The sequence below is a fragment of the Siniperca chuatsi genome, linkage group LG13, assembly GCF_020085105.1.
Source record: "Siniperca chuatsi isolate FFG_IHB_CAS linkage group LG13, ASM2008510v1, whole genome shotgun sequence".
Taxonomy (NCBI): domain Eukaryota; kingdom Metazoa; phylum Chordata; class Actinopteri; order Centrarchiformes; family Sinipercidae; genus Siniperca; species Siniperca chuatsi.
In genome coordinates, this window is record NC_058054.1 from 307501 (window position 1) to 330000 (window position 22500).

General features: G+C 49.6%; 2 protein-coding genes across 2 annotated transcripts in view; one reads left to right on the top strand and one right to left on the bottom strand.

Moving 5' to 3' along the window:
* The first annotated feature begins 2793 nt into the window (after window positions 1-2793).
* Window positions 2794-10650, top strand: bfsp2 (beaded filament structural protein 2, phakinin). Its single transcript, XM_044219627.1, has 7 exons — window positions 2794-3376; window positions 7213-7295; window positions 7424-7580; window positions 8332-8493; window positions 8570-8698; window positions 8779-9020; window positions 9197-10650. The coding sequence occupies exons 1-7, from the start codon at window positions 2936-2938 to the stop codon at window positions 9303-9305; spliced, it is 1323 nt and encodes a 440-aa protein (XP_044075562.1). The 5' UTR covers window positions 2794-2935; the 3' UTR covers window positions 9306-10650.
* A 3613-nt stretch (window positions 10651-14263) lies between these two features.
* Window positions 14264-22500, bottom strand: part of klhl18 (kelch-like family member 18) — an 11842-nt gene continuing 3605 nt past the window's right edge. The window contains exons 4-10 of the mRNA XM_044219591.1: window positions 21504-21702; window positions 21242-21402; window positions 19418-19554; window positions 18810-19032; window positions 18336-18440; window positions 16685-16796; window positions 14264-16551 (exon numbers count right to left, since the gene is read on the bottom strand). Of these exons, the coding sequence (XP_044075526.1) occupies window positions 16165-16551; window positions 16685-16796; window positions 18336-18440; window positions 18810-19032; window positions 19418-19554; window positions 21242-21402; window positions 21504-21702 (1324 nt within the window). The 3' untranslated portion in view covers window positions 14264-16164. The remainder of the gene's footprint in view (window positions 16552-16684; window positions 16797-18335; window positions 18441-18809; window positions 19033-19417; window positions 19555-21241; window positions 21403-21503; window positions 21703-22500) is intronic.

The following is a 22500-nucleotide window of genomic DNA, read 5'->3' on the forward strand; positions in this document are numbered from 1 at the left end:
GGTCTACAGGTCTCGTCTACAGGTCTACAGGTCTACAGGTCTGGTCTACAGGTGTACAGGTCAGGTCTACAGGTCAGGTTTACAGGTCTACAGGTCTCGTCTACAGGTCTACAGGTCTCGTCTACAGGTCTACAGGTCTACAGGTCTGGTCTACAGGTCTACAGGTCAGGTCTACAGGTCAGGTTTACAGGTGTACAGGTGTACAGGTCTGGTCTACAGGTCAGGTCTACAGGTCAGGTCTACAGGTGTACAGGTGTACAGGTGTACAGGTCTGGTCTACAGGTCAGGTCTACAGGTCTACAGGTCAGGTCTACAGGTCTACAGGTGTACAGGTCTACAGGTCTGGTCTACAGGTCAGGTCTACAGGTCTACAGGTCTGGTCTACAGGTCAGGTCTACAGGTCAGGTCTACAGGTCTACAGGTCAGGTCTACAGGTCAGGTCTACAGGTCTACAGGTCAGGTCTACAGGTCAGGTCTACAGGTCTACAGGTCTACAGGTCAGGTCTACAGGTCTACAGGTCAGGTAACTGTGTGTTACCGTGTGTTAGTGTGTGTTAGGGGCGTGCTACAGGTCTGCAGGTCAGGTGCTACCTGGGGGACAGGTGAATGTAAACAGGAAGTATAATGGAGTCAGTGAGTTACCTGGGGGACAGGTGAATGTCAGGGACCTGGACAGAGACGCTGCAGAGACAGGAAGTGGTTATTTTGCCGCAGTGAAGCGCCACATGTGTTCTGTGGTGAGAAACCGTCGGATCAGTTTGTTCTTCACATCAGACTCAGAGCTGCTGCTGGGAAAGTTTCACCTGCTGCGTCGACGGTAACCACTTCCTGCTGAGATTGGCAGAAACAATCTGGACGTTTTTTCCGACGAGTTCCCCTGAAACGTCTGTTTGTTGTCACGGTGACGTCAGGAACCTGTTATCTTTTTGTCTCTGTTGTTCTGGTTTCAGCGAGGCAAATAAAACTTGAACTTCACTGGAAACTGAACAACAAACAACAGCTGAGTCACACTGTGTGTGTGTGTGTGTGTGTGTTTTGTACATATTGTGTGTACTGTGTACGTGTGTGTACATGTGTGTATGTGTGTAGGGTCAGGGTCCTGTGACCTATGTGGGTGCACTCATATGTCTATCTTTGTGAGGACCAATTTCAGTTTTAAACCATCATTGTGAGGACATTTCGGCCTCGCTCTGACGTCGGTGTCACTAAGTGAGTTTCATCATCACGCAGTTCAAACAGGCTGCATGCTAACTGAGCCAACTGACTAAGCTAGCGTTAGCATGCTAACATCTGAGCCGTTCTGAGTACAGGAGGTGATCTGCGGTTCGGTCGGCGTCTCTGCTGTTTAATAACGGCGCCGGTCTGGAACAGCACAACAGATTCACTGAAGTCTTGACTCGGTTTTATGGTGCAACCTGGTTTAGTGAATCACTAGTTAGAAACTAGTTAGTCGTTACTGAAGGACTTTATGTTCAAACTGAAGGATCCATGAAGAGAAACAGTCCTAGTTAGCATCAGGGTCAGGGGTCAGGGGTCAGGGGTCAGGCAAGGCTTTATGTCAATGAGGGTCCTCACAAGTATAGAAAGACAAACGTGGGTGTGTCTTTCAGAACTGCATCTGTTGGTTGTGTGTATGTGTGTGTGTTATGTGTGTGTGTTATATGTGTGTGTGTGTGTGTGTGTGTGTGTGTGTGTGTGTGTGTGTGTGTGTGTGTGTGTGTGTATGTGTGTGTGTGTGTGTGTGTGTGTGTGTTATGTATGTGTGTGTGTGTGTTATATGTGTGTGTATGTGTGTGTGTGTGTGTGTGTATGTGTGTGTGTGTGTGTATTATATGTGTGTGTGTGTGTGTGTGTGTATGTGTGTGTGTGTGTGTGTGTGTGTATGTGTGTGTGTGTGTGTGTGTGTATGTGTGTGTGTGTGTGTGTGTGTGTGTGTGTGTGTGTGTGTATGTATGTGTGTGTGTGTGTGTGTGTGTATGTGTATGTGTGTGTGTGTGTGTGTATGTGTGTGTGTGTGTGTGTGTGTGTGTGTGTGTGTGTGTGTGTGTGTGTGTGTGTGTGTGTGTGTGTGTGTGTATGTGTGTGTGTGTGTGTGTGTGTGTGTGTGTATGTATGTGTGTGTGTGTGTGTGTGTGTGTGTGTGTTATATGTGTGTGTGTGTGTGTGTGTGTGTGTGTGTGTGTGTGTGTGTGTGTGTGTGTGTGTGTGTGTTATATGTGTGTGTGTGTGTGTATGTGTGTGTGTGTTATATGTGTGTGTGTGTGTATGTGTGTGTGTTATATGTGTGTGTGTGTGTGTTATATGTGTGTGTGTGTGTGTGTTATATGTGTGTGTATTATGTGTGTTATATGTGTGTGTGTGTGTGTGTGATATATGTGTGTGTGTGTGTGTGTGTGTATGTTATATGTGTGTTATGTGTGTGTGTGTGTGTGTGTGTGTTATATGTGTGTGTTATGTGTGTTATATGTGTGTGTGTGTGTGTGTGTGTTATATGTGTGTGTGTGTGTGTGTGTGTGTATGTGTTATATGTGTGTTATGTGTGTGTGTGTGTGTGTGTGTGTGTGTGTATGTGTTATATGTGTGTGTGTGTGTGTGTTATATGTGTGTTATGTGTGTGTGTGTGTGTGTGTGTGTGTGTATGTGTTATATGTGTGTGTGTGTGTGTGTTATATGTGTGTTATATGTGTGTGTGTGTTATATGTGTGTGTGTGTTATATGTGTGTGTGTTATGTATTCAGGACTCTTCCTGACCCCCCCCCCCCTGCTGATGCAGCTGTAATCGGACTCTGTGTTTCCATGAGAACAAAGCCTTCGTCACGGCTGCAACACAAACACCTTCTGAACAAAGGCGGCCATGTTTCCAGAACGCCGTCCTCCCATAAATCCCGGCGGCTCTCGGCTCTGAGCGGTTTGACACTGAGAGCTGCTGAGAGTCATGCCTCTGCCCCGACGCCGCTCATCTTTCCTGGGACAGCCGTCCTCCGAGCGCCCGGCCCACGCCTCATGTGGACGGATCGGGACGGCCGGAACCGGCGCCCCCCGCGGCGTCTTCGTGGGCTCCGCCCCCCCAATGGGCGGGGCCTCCTGCCTGGGGACACGGGTGTCCCGGCGGGCGCTGGGTATCAGCAGCGTGTTCCTGCAGGGAATGAGAAGCAGCACGGCGCCGGTGCTACCCCGGGCCGGGGAGGCTGCAGGTCACGGGGGGGCGGCGGCCGGACTGAACAGTTGCCTGATGGAGTACAGAGACAAAGTGAGAGCGCTGGAACAGCTGAACCAGCAGCTGGAGGAACAGATCCGGCTCTGTCTGGACCGCAAAGCATCCAGCGCCGGAGCCTGGGGGCCCCTCAGGAGGGACTGGGAGGACGTCTACAGACAGGTGAGGACAGGTGGAGGGACTGGGAGGAGGTCTACAGACAGGTGGAGGGACTGGGAGCAGGTCTACAGACAGGTGAGGACAAGTGGAGGGACTGGGAGCAGGTCTACAGACAGGTGAGGACAGGTGGAGGGACTGGGAGGAGGTCTACAGACAGGTGGAGGGACTGGGAGCAGGTCTACAGACAGGTGAGGACAGGTGGAGGGACTGGGAGCAGGTCTACAGACAGGTGAGGACAGGTGGAGGGACTGGGAGCAGGTCTACAGACAGGTGGAGGGACTGGGAGCAGGTCTACAGACAGGTGAGGACAGGTGGAGGGACTGGGAGCAGGTCTACAGACAGGTACATGAAACACATCGAGTCGTTCAGCCGCTTCACCTGCTCTGACGGGACAGTCTGACTGCATGTGAACACAGAGAGGCTAACAGCTAATACAGCTAACTCACTGACTCCATTATACTTCCTGTTTACATTCCCAAAAGCATCATGGGGACTGTAGTTCCCAAAGGGTGAGGGTGGGGGCGCCGTGAGCCACAGTGACAGAAAGCCCCCCGGTGTAAATTCACTTTATTATTCTTGAAATCTCAAACGTTGACAAGCAGACAAATATTAAAAAGTCTTGGCGTCGACCTAAAGTGATTAGTTTGTACTGTAGCATCCTGAGGTGGGGAACTCTCCCAGCATGCACCGGGGCCACGGACGGAGGGACAGGGTGGTCCTGCCGCATGAAGTGATGCGGCGTGAGAGCTGCTGCCCAACACGAACCTACAGAAGAAACTCAGGTTCCGCAGTGAAGTTACTTGAGTTCACGTGTGAGCGAGTCCCGGCGGCCTGTGGACGTCCACCACAGCGTCCCGCTGCGTCTCGCTGCGTCCCGCTGCGTCCACAGCGTCCCGCTGCATCCACAGCGTCCACAGCGTCCCGCTGCGTCCACAGCGTCCCGCTGCATCCACAGCGTCCACAGCGTCTCGCTGCGTCCACAGCGTCCCGCTGCATCCACAGCGTCCACAGCGTCCACAGCGTCTCGCTGCGTCCACAGCGTCCCGCTGCGTCCACAGCGTCCCGCTGCATCCACAGCGTCCACAGCGTCTCGCTGCGTCCACAGCGTCCCGCTGCGTCCACAGCGTCCCGCTGCAGCTCCTGCACGCCGTGTCTATAAACGGCTGCATGTTTACATTTTGTCTCTACGGTTCACTCGCTTTCTAAAGAGGAACCGCTAAAATACACAACACACTGTGAGCTGCTTCACTCCGACGCATCGGGGGAAACCCCAAACTCGTGTGGTGACGCACGCGGGTGTTACCATGGTTACCGACTGATGTTGTATAAACAGGACACGTGATCTACTCTCACAGTCGAACGGTCGGTCTGCTTTGTTTCCCACAAACCGCCAGAGCCACCAGCTGGTCTCGGCCCCCCCAACAGGTGAATCCGTCCTGGAGGACTGATCCCCGAGTCTGGTTCTTCTTCTTTAAGGACCCTGTTCGGGGTAAACCAGAACCGGCTGACGTGCCGAGAACCGGAGACGATTAATCAGCTGTTAGCATTTCTATTACTGTGATGCTGGTGCTTTAATCATTACACATTCATGACTAATCAATATGTGTATGTGTATAGATGTGTGTATAGATGTGTGTGTGTGTGTGTGTGTGTATAGATGTGTGTGTGTGTGTGTGTGTGTATAGATGTGTGTGTGTGTGTATAGATGTGTGTGTATAGATGTGTGTGTGTGTGTATAGATGTGTGTGTGTATAGATGTGTGTGTATAGATGTGTGTGTGTGTGTGTATAGATGTGTGTGTATAGATGTGTGTATAGATGTGTGTGTGTGTGTGTATGTGTATGTGTATAGATGTGTGTGTGTGTGTATAGATGTGTGTGTATAGATGTGTGTGTGTGTGTATAGATGTGTGTGTATAGATGTGTGTGTGTGTGTATAGATGTGTGTGTATAGATGTGTGTATAGATGTGTGTGTGTGTGTATAGATGTGTGTGTGTGTGTGTATAGATGTGTGTGTGTATAGATGTGTGTGTATAGATGTGTGTGTGTGTGTATAGATGTGTGTGTGTATAGATGTGTGTGTGTGTGTATAGATGTGTGTGTGTGTGTGTATAGATGTGTGTGTGTATAGATGTGTGTGTATAGATGTGTGTGTGTGTGTATAGATGTGTGTGTGTATAGATGTGTGTGTGTGTGTGTATAGATGTGTGTGTGTGTATAGATGTGTGTGTGTGTGTATAGATGTGTGTGTGTGTATAGATGTGTGTGTGTGTGTATAGATGTGTGTGTGTATAGATGTGTGTGTGTGTGTGTATAGATGTGTGTGTGTGTATAGATGTGTGTGTGTGTGTATAGATGTGTGTGTGTGTATAGATGTGTGTGTGTGTGTATAGATGTGTGTGTGTGTGTGTGTGTGTATAGATGTGTATAGATGTGTGTATGTGTATAGATGTGTGTGTGTGTGTGTATAGATGTGTGTGTGTATAGATGTGTGTGTATAGATGTGTGTGTGTGTGTATAGATGTGTGTGTGTATAGATGTGTGTGTATAGATGTGTGTGTATAGATGTGTGTGTGTGTGTGTGTGTGTGTAGATGTGTGTGTATAGATGTGTGTATAGATGTGTGTGTGTGTGTGTGTGTGTATAGATGTGTGTGTGTGTATGTGTATGTGTATAGATGTGTGTGTGTGTGTATGTGTATGTGTATAGATGTGTGTGTGTGTGTATAGATGTGTGTGTATAGATGTGTGTGTGTGTGTATAGATGTGTGTGTATAGATGTGTGTGTGTGTGTATAGATGTGTGTGTATAGATGTGTGTGTGTGTGTATAGATGTGTGTATGTGTATAGATGTGTGTGTGTGTGTATAGATGTGTGTGTGTGTATAGATGTGTGTGTGTGTGTGTATAGATGTGTGTGTGTGTATAGATGTGTGTGTGTGTGTGTGTGTGTATAGATGTGTATAGATGTGTGTGTGTGTATAGATGTGTGTGTGTATAGATGTGTGTGTGTATAGATGTGTGTGTATAGATGTGTGTGTGTGTGTATAGATGTGTGTGTGTATAGATGTGTGTGTGTGTATAGATGTGTGTGTGTGTGTGTGTGTATAGATGTGTGTGTGTGTGTGTGTGTGTGTATATATGTGTGTGTGTGTGTGTGTGTGTGTGTGTGTGTGTGTATATATGTGTGTGTGTGTGTATAGATGTGTATAGATGTGTGTATGTGTATAGATGTGTGTGTGTGTGTATAGATGTGTATAGATGTGTGTATGTGTATAGATGTGTGTGTGTGTGTGTGTGTGTGTGTATAGATGTGTATAGATGTGTGTGTGTGTATAGATGTGTGTGTGTGTGTGTGTGTAGATGTGTGTGTGTGTATAGATGTGTGTGTGTGTGTGTGTGTGTATAGATGTGTATAGATGTGTGTGTGTGTATAGATGTGTGTGTGTGTGTGTATAGATGTGTGTGTGTGTGTGTGTGTATAGATGTGTGTGTGTGTGTGTGTATAGATGTGTATAGATGTGTGTGTGTGTATAGATGTGTGTGTGTGTGTGTATAGATGTGTGTGTGTGTGTGTGTGTATAGATGTGTATAGATGTGTGTGTGTGTATAGATGTGTGTGTGTGTGTGTGTGTGTGTATAGATGTGTGTATAGATGTGTGTATGTGTATAGATGTGTGTGTGTGTGTGTGTGTGTATAGATGTGTATAGATGTGTGTGTGTGTATAGATGTGTGTATAGATGTGTGTGTGTGTGTGTGTGTGTGTGTGTGTGTGTGTGTGTGCTGCCCCCTGCTGGCTGCTGCTGCTCTCAGCGCTCTGATTTCCCGTGTTTTCTGCAGGTCAGTGAAGCGATCCTGGACAACGCTCGGCTGATGCTGCAGACGGAGAACGTTCAGGCCAACGCCGAGGACTTCAAGGACAGGTCAGAGGTCACACACACACACACACACACACACACACACACACACACACACACTGAACCCTGTGATGTCACGGCGTGACGACACAGCGACACCTGAGCTGAGCCGCTTTAACGTGTTCGCCCTGCAGGTACGAGAACGAGCAGCCGTTCAGGAAGGCGGTGGAGGAGGAGATCAGCTCTCTGTACAAAGTGATCGACGACGCCAACCTGACGAAGGCCGAGCTCGAGGAGCAGATGGAGAACATGAGAGCTGAGCTACGCAACCTGGAGCGCAACCACGAGCAGGTGCCACCAAACTCTGTTCAAAAAACACACGATTTAACCTCAAACCACAAGACGCGTATCCACTGGGCAGAACATTTTAACACCTCAGCAGTTTAACAAAGAGAAAACTACAAGTTGTTCGTCAGCATTAAAAACTCCAGACGGAGCTGCTTTTCAGCGACTCGTCTGTCTCTTCACACAGATTCTACTGAGTCGATGCCACTTTCACTGCACTGAACTAATAATGGAGTCTGGTCTGCAGTGTGCCACTCGAATAATTAGACTTTACGTGACTAAGACTAGACTAAGCGTGCAATAAAACCCCACTATAAAACCCAGAGTAAATGAAAAGATAATTAAATCCTTCTTCTGTCTTTAAATGTGTGTTTTTGAAAGGAATTAATTTAATTGTTTAATTAAATTGGCATTTGTTATTCTGTCTTTAAATGATAAAGTTCACTTTACAACTAAAAGCTAAATTTAGTAAAACGACAATAAACAAAAAGATCATCATTTTAAAATGGAACTGCATCGTTATATTTCTATTTTATTTATAATTCTTATATATTTAATATTTTTCATTTGAACACAAAGGAAACAGAATGTAATGAAGTTAAAATTCGGATGAACCGACTCGGTCTGTCTGGCAGCATTTTAACTTCACGTTCTGCTCATGAGCGGGAAACTGATCCGGTCATGTGACCTGTCCACTTCCTGTCCGTCTGTCCACTTCCTGTCCGTCTGTCCACTTCCTGTCCGTCTGTCCTGACAGGACGTGCGAGTCCTCTACAGTCAGATGGCAGGACGCGAGGTGGATGAACCCGACGCTCCCATAGAAACCAGTCTGGACCAGATCCTGGCCTACATCAGGAGCCACTGGGAGAAGGTGACGGAGAGGAACCGAGCCGAGACGGACAGCTACCTGGAGTGTAAGGTGAGGACGGGTCACCTGCACAGGTGTCCTCACATGCTGGACTCGTCTGATGGTGTGTGTGTGTGTGTTGCTGCAGGAGGCGCAGTGTGTGAGCAGCAGACTGAGTCCTGAGGAGGAGCAGGTGGAGGCGCTGAAGGCCGAGTGTAACGACACCGGCTGCAAGATCCAGAATCTGCAGGCCGAGACCGAGTCCATCAGAGCGCTGGTGAGACTCACGCAGCGATCGATAACCCGATCGATCAATAGCTATCAACACGCCATCACGTGTCTGTTGTCGTCCTGCAGAAACGAGGCCTGGAGAACTCCCTGGGCGACGCCCGGCACTGGCACGACGTGGAGCTGCAGAACCTGGGCTCGGTGGTGGCCAAGCTGGAGGCGGAGCTGGCCGACGTGCGCGGCGAGATCGAACAGCAGCGCCGCGACTACGACACGCTGCTGAGCAACAAGCAGCGTCTGGAGCAGGAGATCAGCATGTACCACGGCGTCCTGGACGGAGAGGAGAGCCGCTTCCAGCCCACCGAGACGCCGTGAGTCACCGCACGCACCCCCGACAAACCGGGGTCATGTGACCAAACACTCCGAGGTCACTGCAGATTCAAACATTTCCAAACGCCAAGATTAGAACCTTGAAATGTCATAAACATCCTGTAATCACAACACGTTTAATTACTGTGGAAATTAACGATTAAATTTACCTGTCCAGGTGTTCAGGTCTGCACTCACAGCCTGAGGGAGCCAGTGCTTCTGCTCCTCCAGACTCCAGGACCGACACTGCAGGACCTGCAGGACCTGCAGGACCTCCAGGACAGTGATCCCAGCGGAGGATCTGAGGAGCAGACTGAAGTCCAGCAGAGACTTTCTGGATGTTTGTGTTTCTTCAGACAAACGTGGACTCTGTGAGGTTGAACCGGTCTCTGCTGGAGGATTTTCTACCTGGTGACGTGTGCAGGTGTGAATGGTGCTGAGAACCTGCAGCAGGAAGTCCACAGTGAGCAGAATTCAACAGGAGGCAGCGAATCAGAGTGATGATCTGAGGTCATGTGATCTGAATCTGATCTGAAAGTGTTTTTGCTGAATGTGACTGTGATGTCAGAAGAAGTCCTCAGGTAAACCAGTTCCCAGAACACCTGAAGATCCGACCCGAACCGCTGCTCAGGGGTTCTGGATCGGTCCGGCTTCTGATTGGACTCAACAGAACCAATCGGAATTTGCCGGCAGGTGGCCAGATCAGTAGATCCCTTTGTAATTAGCTACAGCAGCTAATCCAGGAAGCTAATACCTGTTGAGAGTCGAGCGTTGATGACACTTCTGTAAAATAACGCGGACGCTTTGGGTCTGTGTCGTTTCCTGAATCTCTACAGTTCCAGGTGCGAGCGTAAAGTTAGCGTGACCCAAAGTCACAACAAGTCCGGGAGCGAGGCACAAGCACCTGCAGCGCCATGACGCGTCAACTCTCCAGATCGTCATGACGGCCGAGCCTTCTGTTGCACTTCAGTCCCTCGTATGGAAAAACACTGAATACGTTTCCCACAATGCACCTGGATATAATAATATATATTACTGTGCCGCGTTCACTTCATACGTGACGGATCGTAGCGATGAAAGATTCTCCTGTTTGCGACTTCGCGTCATCAGTCGGTCGTTTGAGAGTTAAAATACTGTGAACTGACGAGATGACATCATCAAGGTGGGTTTGATTACGCTGAACGACGTGAGGCGGCCATGTTTGTTTTGGTTTTCAGACTCACCGGGTCAGATACATCAGAGCTCGCAGCGTCAGAGCCTCTGTGCACCCCTTCAGGTGACGGAGTTACCTGCCAGACATCAACACACACCTGGGAGGAATGAGGTGGTCACGTGACCAGTTCATGACTTAAACTAGTGATCAATCACAAAGCATTGTGGGATACTGACCTTTGACCTCGTCGTGTTAAATAAATCTAACACACCTTGTAACAAACACTGTGAGGACACACAGGTGCTTTAAAGGACGTCAGGTGTGTTTGACCTGTTTCACTCTGAAGTGATGACATCATCATGTCATGTGACCGAGGGCTCAGTTTTCTGATCAATAAAACCCGTTTTCTGATGATTATGTTTGATTCAGTGTTTCTGTTTAAACTTCTGCTGCCTGAGGAAATAAAAGTTTTAAAGTGATTTTAAAGTGTGTCTGTCTGCTGCTTCCGGAGGCCGTAAAATGCTGCGTTTTTTAAACAGAGTCTGGCTCGAGACAGAAAACAGGAATATTTCCAGCTGAAGTTAAAACTTCAAACCTTCTTCACCTGAAGTGACTCATTTTCACACACATTTAGTCTGGTTCAGATTTTCATCCTGAAACACGAAAACTTTCATATTTAATATAAAATGTTTGATCAGTTTGAGGGAAAGTGGAAATGAAAAGATATTTCTGGTCACTTCTCAGTTTACAGTTTTTCTCAGTTGCTAAAACACTGAACCCTACTGTCTGAACCCACCGACTGAATCAATCGCTCTGTTGGCAAAACCATCAGCACTTCTCACCTGTTCAGACACAACTGGCCAACACGTTTTCACTGTGATGCACCCGTGCTGCATGACGCTGAGCACAGGTGACAAAAGTCAAACACAGTTAAAGCACAGACGTCACCACCTGAACACGACAACTCGAAACTGATCCCACCTGTGGCGAATGATGTGAGGGAACATGTGCAGTAAGCCAGCTCAGAGAGCGCTGGTCTGTGAGGCCCTGCAACGGATAGAAACCTGAGAGGAAGAGGAGGTCGAGGCGGTCAGCGAAGACCAGGAACAGTAATACCTGATGAACTCAGAGCGACTGGGACTGACCACGTTCCTGTCCGTGGTGTGAGCATGAGGGAGGCTGGACAACCAAACACCAGCAGAGTCACTGTGTCCACCATGACCCCAAGATTTAGAGAAGAGGACAGGTAATTACCTTTTTTGACATTATAGTACAGCATGTAAATGTTGACGGCAATCACTGTATGAAATACTATATCCTGTACCACAGTAAATATGTTTCAGTACATCACTGTACCAATATACTGCAGTGTTGTAATGGAGGGCTGGTCTAACTGTTTGTAGAACTGAAAGGCTGCCACCTGGAGGTGGGAGGACAGGTATGTCCTCCCCACACCAAGAGACCCTAATTGTTGATGTGGTCCAGGAGAACAATGCCTGAGAACTGAGTGAGATTCAGCAGAAGATCATTGAGGACCGTGTAAATCCTGAGGGGATCGACAGCGTCAGAGTCAAAGGCACGTATCCGGACACGTTCGATGTTGAGTACTCTGAGTAGCGACTCACTGTATTTTCCGTATCACTTACAAAACTATCTCTTTCTGCAGAGGGTTTTTCAGCTGGAGGCAATGAAGGACCCCATGAATACATCGACATGACGAAGCTGGGTTTAATCTCACCAGAAGAAGGAGAGGCCGTGACGTGATTGGCCATCGGGCTGATGTTGGTGTTGCTGGGCAGCGTGGCGGCAATGTCACATCATGAGCTGCCATCAGCGATCATGGGGTTGTCCGCCATCATGCCGACCTGGCGCCCTACAACACTCAGCTCTGAGATGCTCTGTCAGGGCAGCAGGACGAGCGTCCCATCTGTTGTTTGGGACAGTGAGTTTTCACAGAGCCCTCCAGGTCAGAGCGGGTCAATATGAACCAAGGTTTTATCAGTCTTTGCCTTCCACCGTACCCCCCTCTCCTAAAGCCCACTGAGGAATTCTTCCCCTCATGGCGGTGGAAGGTATATGAACGCCAACCTTACACCAGGGGAAATCTCCTGCAGGCCATGGGACCTGGAGACGGCGTGCCGGGCCTGGAGACGGCGTGCCGAGCCTGGAGACGGCGTGCCGGGCCTGGAGACGGCGTGCCGGGCCTGGAGACGGCGTGCAGAGCCTGGAGACGGCGTGCCGGGCCTGGAGACGGCGTGCAGAGCCTGGAGACGGCGTGCCGGGCCTGGAGACGGCGTGCAGAGCCTGGAGACGGCGTGCCGGGCCTGGAGACGGCGTGCAGAGCCTGGAGACGGCGTGCAGAGCCTGGAGACGGCGTGCCGGGCCTGGAGACGGCGTGCAGAGCCTGGAGACGGCGTGCCGGGCCTGGAGACGGCGTGCAGAGCCTGGAGACGGCGTGCCGGGCCTGGAGACGGCGTGGCAGGGGTTTTCCCCCCGTGGCCTGGCCAGAATGTGGCCTGTGATGTGGATGGGGTCCTGAGGCCTGACCCAGTACGGAGACATGATGCTGTGGCTGAGTAATGCACTTATTTGTATAAGTTTGTACTTTATTGGGCTTCCTGTACACCAGCGGAAAACACATAAGACTTCTGTTTTGTCTTTTTGTCCGAGTGCTAAATGCACAGGTTTGTTTTGCGACATGCGTTTATCCCACAGTGAACAATAAACACTTATTTCTCCAGCTTCGTGTCCCGAGCCTCGTGTTTTCTATTGTTCTACGTAGCGTTTAGCGGCTGTTCGGTAGTGTGTTTAAGTGTGATCGACTCGAGGCGATTTGACAACAGTTCAGTTCTGAGCACAGACTGAACTGTTCTGAGGTGAAAGGTTGGTTTTGCAGGAAGAGTCTGAGGTTCTGTGAATGCAGCTTAAATTGTGTTTTGCGTTCACAGTTTAGAGAAAAGGGGAGCAGCTTTCAGGAAATGTGTCTTAGCGATCGAGAAACTAATCGATAAGTAATTAACGAGTTGTTCACACACATCAGGCAGACGGATGATTGTTGTTTTCAGACTTACATTCACACAGACGCTGATGGAAACACGTCAGCTCGTACAGTAACGCTCAGGTATCCTCTCGTCCTTCTCTCCACACGGCGGTGTCACGATGTCCGTCGGTGTTTGCCGGAGGTTCGGTCTGAAACCGTGTTTCTTTAACGGGTAAACGGGTGTAGACAGAGAGCAGTCAGTCCGCCACCACACCTGTCGCGTATTACCTGAATATAAGGAAAACACCTGCCAGCTGTTCTCCTCTTCACCTGCAACACAGAGCCGTCCCACCTGTCTGCACACCTCAAGGATCAATTATCAATAATCAATTCCCTCCAACGCCCGAGCAGGAAGCAGACCGCGCATCCTGTCTCCACTTCAATCTGGTTTCTTAATGGACTGAATACTTCAGTGTAATCCTGAAACAAGTTTCCTGTCGTCCTCGTTTCCGAGGACAACAGTCGTCCTCGTTTCCGAGGACAACAGCGGGGTTTCCGTCGGCGAAGACGGAGCTAGAGGCGATGGTGGCGGGAGGAGGCTGTCAGTAACGAATCTGCGGAGCGAGCCAGCCGTCCGGTTCGGGACACTGAGCGCTGCAGCCGAAGCTTCTCTGAAGAACGTATCGACACAGCGCTGCCTGAGGTTTCCTCGGCTCCCTCTGGGACGCCGTGAACGTGAACGTTGTTACGCCTCAAGCGCTTCCAGGTCAGTCCGCTTCACCTGTAGGTCTCCCTGAGCTCGCGGTGGCTCGGTGGTCCACTCTTCGGTGTCGGATATTCGCCCCTCGCCGCTCTGGCAGCTGTAGTTTTAAGGTCGGTTGCCGCTTCGCTGAGCTTCTGTTGTGTTTCCTCCCTCACGTCCTGACGTCTCCTGACGGCGGAGACGCTCCCGTCCACCGCTGCCAGTCCACCATTACACCGCCGTGTCCTCGGTGACTGCTGCCCCTAACCCTGTACTTCCCCTCCTCTATTAACTAGGATAAAGTCTGAAGACCACTTGTTGGGTTAGACTTCCTGTTACTATTATTCTGAATAAAGATCAGACGCTTCAGTCAGGAAACAGCAGCCTCTTTAATGATCCACAAACCTCTCAGGAAAACACTGAATCAATCATAAATTAATCAATAAAAATAACAGTGGTGGAGGCTGGAGAGGGCCAACTCCATAACATCCGTTCAATAAAACGATCGAATATTAACTTTATTAACACGCAACGCCGAGCTTTCAGATTTACCCTCCACCTCGGAAACAACCGACTGCTGTCAGCCGCGCGTCATGGCCTTCATCATATTCCAGAATTAGGTCACATGATAACGACTGAACCGTCTCCATGACAAAATCAATCTGCTGAGGAAGACCACAAGAAGCAGCTGAAAGCTCTGGAAAGTTTCCAGTGAGAACTATATAACTCAATTCTCATACTCATATTCTTTTTAAATGATGCAAATCCAAAACATTAGTAAATCAATAATAATAATAATGACATATACTGTTTATATAACAGTAATTATTAATTACGGTTTAATACATATTTAATAGATTTGGATTGTTTGAACACCATATTAATTAACATTCACTGAGTTACTCAGGTGAATCTCAGTCACCTGGAAAACTCGTGGAGGTCCACGTGGCGCCTCGACGACTCAACATCAAATCAGTAAGACGAAATGAATAATCATAAGTCTTCGTTATTTAACGAGAACACAAGGGGGCGTCACTTCCTGCTCCTCAGAGGACGTCTTTCCTCTAGCGCCCCCCGCAGGACAAACATGTTTATCTCCGCTGCTGTTCAGCCCCATTCAGCGTGAACTTCACAGGGGAGGACCTGGTCTGTGACAGACGCTCAGCAGGACAAAGACCAAAGCCTCCTCAGGGGGGGCGCCGCAGAGCTGAAGGGGAGGCGACGGTACTGCAGCAGGTGGATCTGAGTCAGAAACCTCCTCCTCAGAGTCCTAACTCCGTCAGACCTGAACTCAGACATGAAACACATTGAATCGTTCAGTGCGACTCGCACTTCCTGCAGAACCTGCCTGAGAATCCTGCTGTTTCTAAGTTTCCTTCAGTCTCACAGTGATCCAGAGACAGCTGTCTGTCCGTCCACGGGTCCACTGCAGACAGGAGCTGCTGACTGCTGGTTCGGCTGCTCTGATGGGACAGTCTGACTGCATGTGGACACAGACGGGCTAACAGACGGCTAACAGACGGCTACGGGCTAACAGACGTGTCTGTAGAGACCAGCAGCACCGACCTGCAGCTGACATCACAGCAGACCAGCTGACCAGCTGTGACGGGGCCTCGCTCTCCTCATGGCTTTAATTGTTTCTGCCGTCTGATTGGCTCCCAAACAGGCCGGTATGTTGGTGTTAGCATGTTAGCATCTATCAGATTAGCAACAACATTTTTCACTTCCTCAATTTTCATACAAAAGTCAAATTTCACAGAGAAACAATTTTTACTTTACAATAATTATTATGGGGGGGGGCACATACAGATTACAGTCACTGACCAGAGCAGGTGATGTTAAAGTCCGCCCCCCTCCCCTACAGGCAGAACAGGTACATCGTCAGCCTGTAGGGGGCGCTGGCAGATATCGCACTCTGTTTGGTCGTTTCACGTGCCTGCAGCTCCACTTCCTGTCCGTCAGCCGATCAATAAAACAGTCCGGTGACCTCGGCCACAGAAACGGATCCGAGCAGTCGTCCTGTTTCAAGTCAGCTTCCTGTTGGTCGTTTCAATCAAGTATAAAATCAATATTTAATATTAATCAGTCCACACGCTCACTAATAGCACAATGCTAGCAGCTAGCCTCGGCGGGCTAGCTCGACCTGGCGTCAGCGTGCAGGTCTGAGCCCGGCCGTCGTACCGATAAAGCTCAGTGAGCGCCAGCGGAGGGCGCCGCCTCCCCGCCTGCTGCCGTCAGTAACACATCAATCCTCGGCCTCTGAACGAGGCTTTAGGCGGGCTGCAGCGGGACGCAGCCGACCCCGACCCCCCCCTCGTGGCAGACCATGGGGGCCATGAAGGTCCAGCGGTTGGTGTCGGGGTTGTACATCTCCACGGAGCTGAGGTTGGACTGTCCGTCGTAGCCGCCCACCGCGTACAGACGCCCCGACGTAGAAACCAGCGACACTCTGCTGCGCCGCGTGTTCATGGCCACCAGGAGGCTCCACTGACCCGACGCCGAGCCGAACACCTCCGCCCCGCTCAGGAAGCCCGAGCCGTCGTACCCCCCCGCCACGTACATGTGACTGCCGAGAGCCGCCGCCCCGTGACGACAGCGCTTGTTCATCATGGCCGCCGCCGGGTGCCAGCGGTTAGTGTGGTGGTTGTAGTACTCCACCTGCAGGACGGGAGGGGAAGTACAACACACAACACTTTACACGTGCTGTTAACGAACTTCTGTCAGGACCGAAACATGCTAATTATAGATCGCGTTCAATATTTCACGTTTTTCTCTTCGTCACAAAACTGACCGTGTTGAAGATCTGTAAACCGTCATGGCCGCCGGAGACAAAGATGCGTCCGTCAAACACCGTCACCCCGGCAGCGCTGCGACTCGCGCTCATCTCCGTCACCACCGTCCACCTGCAACAGGTCATTATCAATCAGACTGATCAGATTATTGTCTCAACATATGACTCATCACAGACACAGGAAATAACTATTTATTTATTCAAACGTCACAAAGTAACATCGCCGTCGATCTGAACCTCCGAGTCTTCAGGTGGAAATCGGATCACGTGCAGGTAAAAACCCTTTCAATTCTCCGCCAACCAGGTTATTGATCAATTTAAATGTTTTGTAACCTATAATTATTACTAATGTAATAATAATAATAATAATATAATAGGAGACGATGAAGCTAACGGCGGGCCCCTGGATGAAGCTGGCCCCTGGATGAAGCTGGCCCCTGGATGAAGCTGGCCCCTGGATGAAGCTAACTGCTGGCCCCTGGATGAAGCTGGCCCCTGGATGAAGCTAACTGCTGGCCCCTGGATGAAGCTGGCCCCTGGATGAAACTAACTGCTGGCCCCTGGATGAAGCTGGCCCCTGGATGAAGCTAATGGTGGGCCCCTGGATGAAGCTAATGGCGGGCCCCTGGATGAAGCTAATGGCGGGCCCCTGGATGAAGCTAACTGCTGGCCCCTGGATGAAGCTGGCCCCTGGATGAAACTAACTGCTGGCCCCTGGATGAAGCTGGCCCCTGGATGAAACTAACTGCTGGCCCCTGGATGAAGCTGGCGCCTGGATGAAGCTGGCCCCTGGATGAAGCTGGCCCCTGGATGAAGCTAACTGCTGGCCCCTGGATGAAGCTAATGGTGGGCCCCTGGATGAAGCTAATGGCGGGCCCCTGGATGAAGCTGGCCCCTGGATGAAGCTAACTGCTGGCCCCTGGATGAAGCTGGCCCCTGGATGAAGCTGGCCCCTGGATGAAACTAACTGCTGGCCCCTGGATGAAGCTGGCCCCTGGATGAAGCTGGCCCCTGGATGAAGCTAACTGCTGGCCCCTGGATGAAGCTGGCGCCTGGATGAAGCTGGCCCCTGGATGAAGCTAACTGCTGGCCCCTGGATGAAGCTAATGGTGGGCCCCTGGATGAAGCTAACTGCTGGCCCCTGGATGAAGCTGGCCCCTGGATGAAGCTAACTGCTGGCCCCTGGATGAAGCTGGCCCCTGGATGAAGCTGGCCCCTGGATGAAACTAACTGCTGGCCCCTGGATGAAGCTGGCCCCTGGATGAAGCTGGCCCCTGGATGAAGCTAACTGCTGGCCCCTGGATGAAGCTAATGGCGGGCCCCTGGATGAAGCTAATGGCGGGCCCCTGGATGAAGCTAACTGCTGGCCCCTGGATGAAGCTGGCCCCTGGATGAAACTAACTGCTGGCCCCTGGATGAAGCTGGCCCCTGGATGAAGCTGGCCCCTGGATGAAGCTAACTGCTGGCCCCTGGATGAAGCTAATGGCGGGCCCCTGGATGAAGCTAACTGCTGGCCCCTGGATGAAGCTAATGGCGGGCCCCTGGATGAAGCTAATGGCGGGCCCCTGGATGAAGCTAACGGCTGGCCCCTGGATGAAGCTAACTGCTGGCCCCTGGATGAAGCTGGCCCCTGCTGTCAGGTGAGACTCACCTGTCGGTCTCTGGAGAGTAACACTCCACCGAGTTCAGCGATGATTTTCCGTCGTAGCCGCCGCACACGTAGATGTGTCCGTCAATCACAACTGTTCCCATGGCGCTGAGGACGACAACATGTGTTATTACTCCTCTGTTTCGTATTGATCGGGGTATTGATCAGTGTATTGATCAGGGTATTGATCGGGGTATTGATCAGGGTATTGATCGGGGTATTGATCAGGGTATTGATCGGGGTATTGATCAGTGTATTGATCAGGGTATTGATCGGGGTATTGATCAGGGTATTGATCAGGGTATTGATCGGGGTATTGATCAGGGTATTGATCGGGGTATTGATCAGGGTATTGATCAGGGTATTGATCGGGGTATTGATCAGTGTATTGATCAGGGTATTGATCGGGGTATTGATCAGGGTATTGATCGGGGTATTGATCAGGGTATTGATCAGGGTATTGATCGGGGTATTGACCTGCGCTGGCTGTTCATGCTCGACACGCGTGTCCAGCTGTCCGTCTCTGGGTTGTAAACCTCCACCGTGCTGAGCCGTGATTGGCCATCGTATCCACCAATGGCGTACAGCAGCCCGTTAACGACGGCCACGCCCACTCTGCTGCGAGCCGTCCTCATTGGCTGACAGCGCTCCCAGAAGTTCCCAATCGGATCGAACACTTCGACCACATTTAAGGAGTCACCTGAAAAAACAAAGACCATTAGCTGAGGACCAATCAAATATCTGCGGTGACATCACACCTGAACTGAGCCAGCAACTCAAAATACATCATCAACCGCTGATGTCACCAACCAATCAGCAGCCTCCTCAGCAGCTGCAGTTCCTCTAACGTCCACCAGATGCTGCTGTGATCAAACTGTATTGAAGTGAATGAGAAAACTTTACACAATAAGGGTCCTATCATCATCACTGAGGGAGGACAGAGTTCAGTTCAGGACATATTCAAAAGCAGGAAGACGTTTGTCTTGATTGACAGGACTCTCAGCCAATCACACAGGTCAGCTCTACAGATGGACAGCTGTGTAGGGACAGACAGGTGTGTTCAGACAGACAGGTGAGCAGCGTACCTGAGCTGTTGAGTCCTCCCACAGCATAGATGAGTCCCGTGATGGACGTGCAGCACCTCTGCCTGGTCTTGAAGGCGGGCAGGTGAGGACGACGCTCCGGCATCAGGTGGAAATCTTTGGCTTCATCCACCAGATCTCTGACAGGAAACAGGAAACACAGCAGAGTCAGAGTTGAACACAGAGACAGTCAGAGACACTAAGAGACAGAGACACTAAGAGACAGAGTCAGAGTCACTAAGCGACAGAGTCAGAGACACTAAGAGACAGAGTCACTAAGAGACAGAGTCAGAGACACTAAGAGTCAGAGACACTAAGAGACAGAGTCACTAAGAGTCAGAGTCACTAAGAGACAGAGTCAGAGACACTAAGAGACAGAGACACTAAGAGACAGAGTCACTAAGAGACAGAGTCAGAGACACTAAGAGACAGAGACACTAAGAGTCAGAGTCACTAAGAGTCAGAGTCACTAAGAGACAGAGTCAGAGACACTAAGAGACAGAGTCACTAAGAGACAGAGTCACTAAGAGACAGAGTCAGAGACACTAAGAGTCAGAGACACTAAGAGACAGAGACACTAAGAGACAGAGTCAGAGTCACTAAGCGACAGAGTCAGAGACACTAAGAGACAGAGTCACTAAGAGACAGAGTCACTAAGAGACAGAGTCAGAGACACTAAGAGTCAGAGACACTAAGAGACAGAGTCACTAAGAGTCAGAGTCACTAAGAGACAGAGTCAGAGACACTAAGAGACAGAGACACTAAGAGACAGAGTCACTAAGAGACAGAGTCAGAGACACTAAGAGTCAGAGACACTAAGAGACAGAGTCAGAGACACTAAGCGACAGAGTCAGAGACACTAAGAGACAGAGTCACTAAGAGACAGAGTCACTAAGAGACAGAGTCACTAAGAGACAGAGTCAGAGACACTAAGAGTCAGAGACACTAAGAGACAGAGACACTAAGAGACAGAGTCAGAGTCACTAAGCGACAGAGTCAGAGACACTAAGAGACAGAGTCACTAAGAGACAGAGTCACTAAGAGACAGAGTCAGAGACACTAAGAGTCAGAGACACTAAGAGACAGAGTCACTAAGAGTCAGAGTCACTAAGAGACAGAGTCAGAGACACTAAGAGACAGAGACACTAAGAGACAGAGTCACTAAGAGACAGAGTCAGAGACACTAAGAGTCAGAGACACTAAGAGACAGAGTCACTAAGAGACAGATTCAGAGACACTAAGAGTCAGAGACACTAAGAGACAGAGTCAGAGACACTAAGAGTCAGAGACACTAAGAGACAGATTCAGAGACACTAAGAGACAGAGTCACTAAGAGACAGAGTCAGAGTCACTAAGAGACAGAGTCAGAGACAGAGTCACTAAGAGACAGAGTCAGAGACACTAAGAGTCAGAGACACTAAGAGACAGAGTCAGAGACAGAGTAATTAAGAGTCAGAGACACTAAGAGACAGATTCAGAGACACTAAGAGACAGAGTCAGAGACACTAAGAGTCAGAGACACTAAGAGACAGAGTCAGAGACAGAGTCACTAAGAGTCAGAGTCACTAAGAGACAGAGTCTTAGACAGAGTCAGAGTCACTAAGAGACAGAGTCTTAGACAGAGTCAGAGACACTAAGAGACAGAGACACTCAGAGACAGAGTCAGAGTCAGAGAAACTAAGAGTCAGAGTCAGTCAGAGACAGAGTCACTCAGAGTCAGAGTCAGTCAGAGTCAGAGTCAGAGTTTTATTGACTTGTTCAGTCAGGAAGACGGGGTGGGCAACATAATACTTGTACAGAGACAAACGGGGGCTTTTTGTGTCTCACCTGCATTTATGGCAGCAGCGTACAAGTTCGTCCTGCTGGACTCGGTCTGACAGGAACTGAGGTCGACACAGAGGAAGTCTGATCTTTGACAGCAGCTCCGGCAGCAGAGACTCCCTCTGGTCTCGGTCGTGATGAACCCAGGCCAGCACCGCCTCATACACCTGCACAGGTACAACACAGTCAACACGCCTCAATCACCTGCACAGGTACAACACATTCAACAGGTGCGTTTCTGTCCGTGGGTTCAGGTGAGGCGTCTCACCTGTTCCTCCGCTTTGATGTTGAGTTCGTCACAGCCGACCAGCTCCAGCACCTCCTCCGTCCTCAGACCCAGAAACTCCTCGGACACAGAAACCTCTACGAAGTGCTGGTGGAGGAAGCTGCTGGCCGAGTCGTACAGAGTCGTGCACATCATGGTCTCTGCGAACTGACGCACACCCAGGCAGTTCTTGGGATGTAACCTGAACACCGCAGACCAGAGGAGACAGCGAGACAGGCAGGGAGACGGTCAGGAGCCAATAGTTTAATACATTTCGTCGCTCCACGTCAGAGGGTGTAGTTGTGTAGTTGTTATCTTCTCTTGTAAATCCAAAAGTGCAGAAGAATTCATGTTGAATTGTTTGATTTTATTCCATTAAACCGAACATCGTTTTTTATCCATAAAGGAGTTGTACAGTTGAACGTTAAAGTTAATTCCTGAACTTGGAAGTGAAAACCATGTGATATAAGCGAAAGCTTCAGAACAGCTACTAAATGGACCACTATCACTGTCTTCGTCAGCCGCTGCTTCCAAAGTCAGGAATGAACTTTAAAGCTCACGAGAAGTCCTTAAAGTGCTAATAAATAATATGGAAACTTTAACAGCTATGATTCCATGGCAACTAGGTAGCTCCATATGCTGAGGAAGTTCATGTTATATGAGCGAAAGCTCCATAACAGCTACTGTGTGGACCTTGACAAGAGATGGTTTTGAAATATATTTCCAAATACAAGAATGACCTCTGAAGCGCCAATTTCAAGTCAACGTGAATAAAAAATGGAAAATTGAACATTTACATTTCAATGATGACTTGGCAACTCCATCTCCTGGTGAAGATCATGTGATATGATCGAAAGCTCCAGAAAAGTTAGTAAACTGACTTTGTGGTGAGATAGTTTTATCAGTTTTAAAGTGATGTTAGGAATAATTCTGAATTTGCACACATGGCTGTAAAATTCAGCTTTTTTTAAAGAAAGTCTGGTTATATTTACAACCTCAG

Excerpts from the sequence above, each read along its gene's own strand:
- bfsp2 (XM_044219627.1), top strand. The coding sequence starts at position 2,936 with ATGCCTCTGCCCCGACGCCGCTCATCTTTCCTGGGACAGCCGTCCTCC. Across the intron at positions 3,377-7,212 it reads GGGAGGACGTCTACAGACAG|GTCAGTGAAGCGATCCTGGA; the intron begins GTGAGGACAGGT and ends TGTTTTCTGCAG. Across the intron at positions 8,699-8,778 it reads CCGAGTCCATCAGAGCGCTG|AAACGAGGCCTGGAGAACTC; the intron begins GTGAGACTCACG and ends GTCGTCCTGCAG.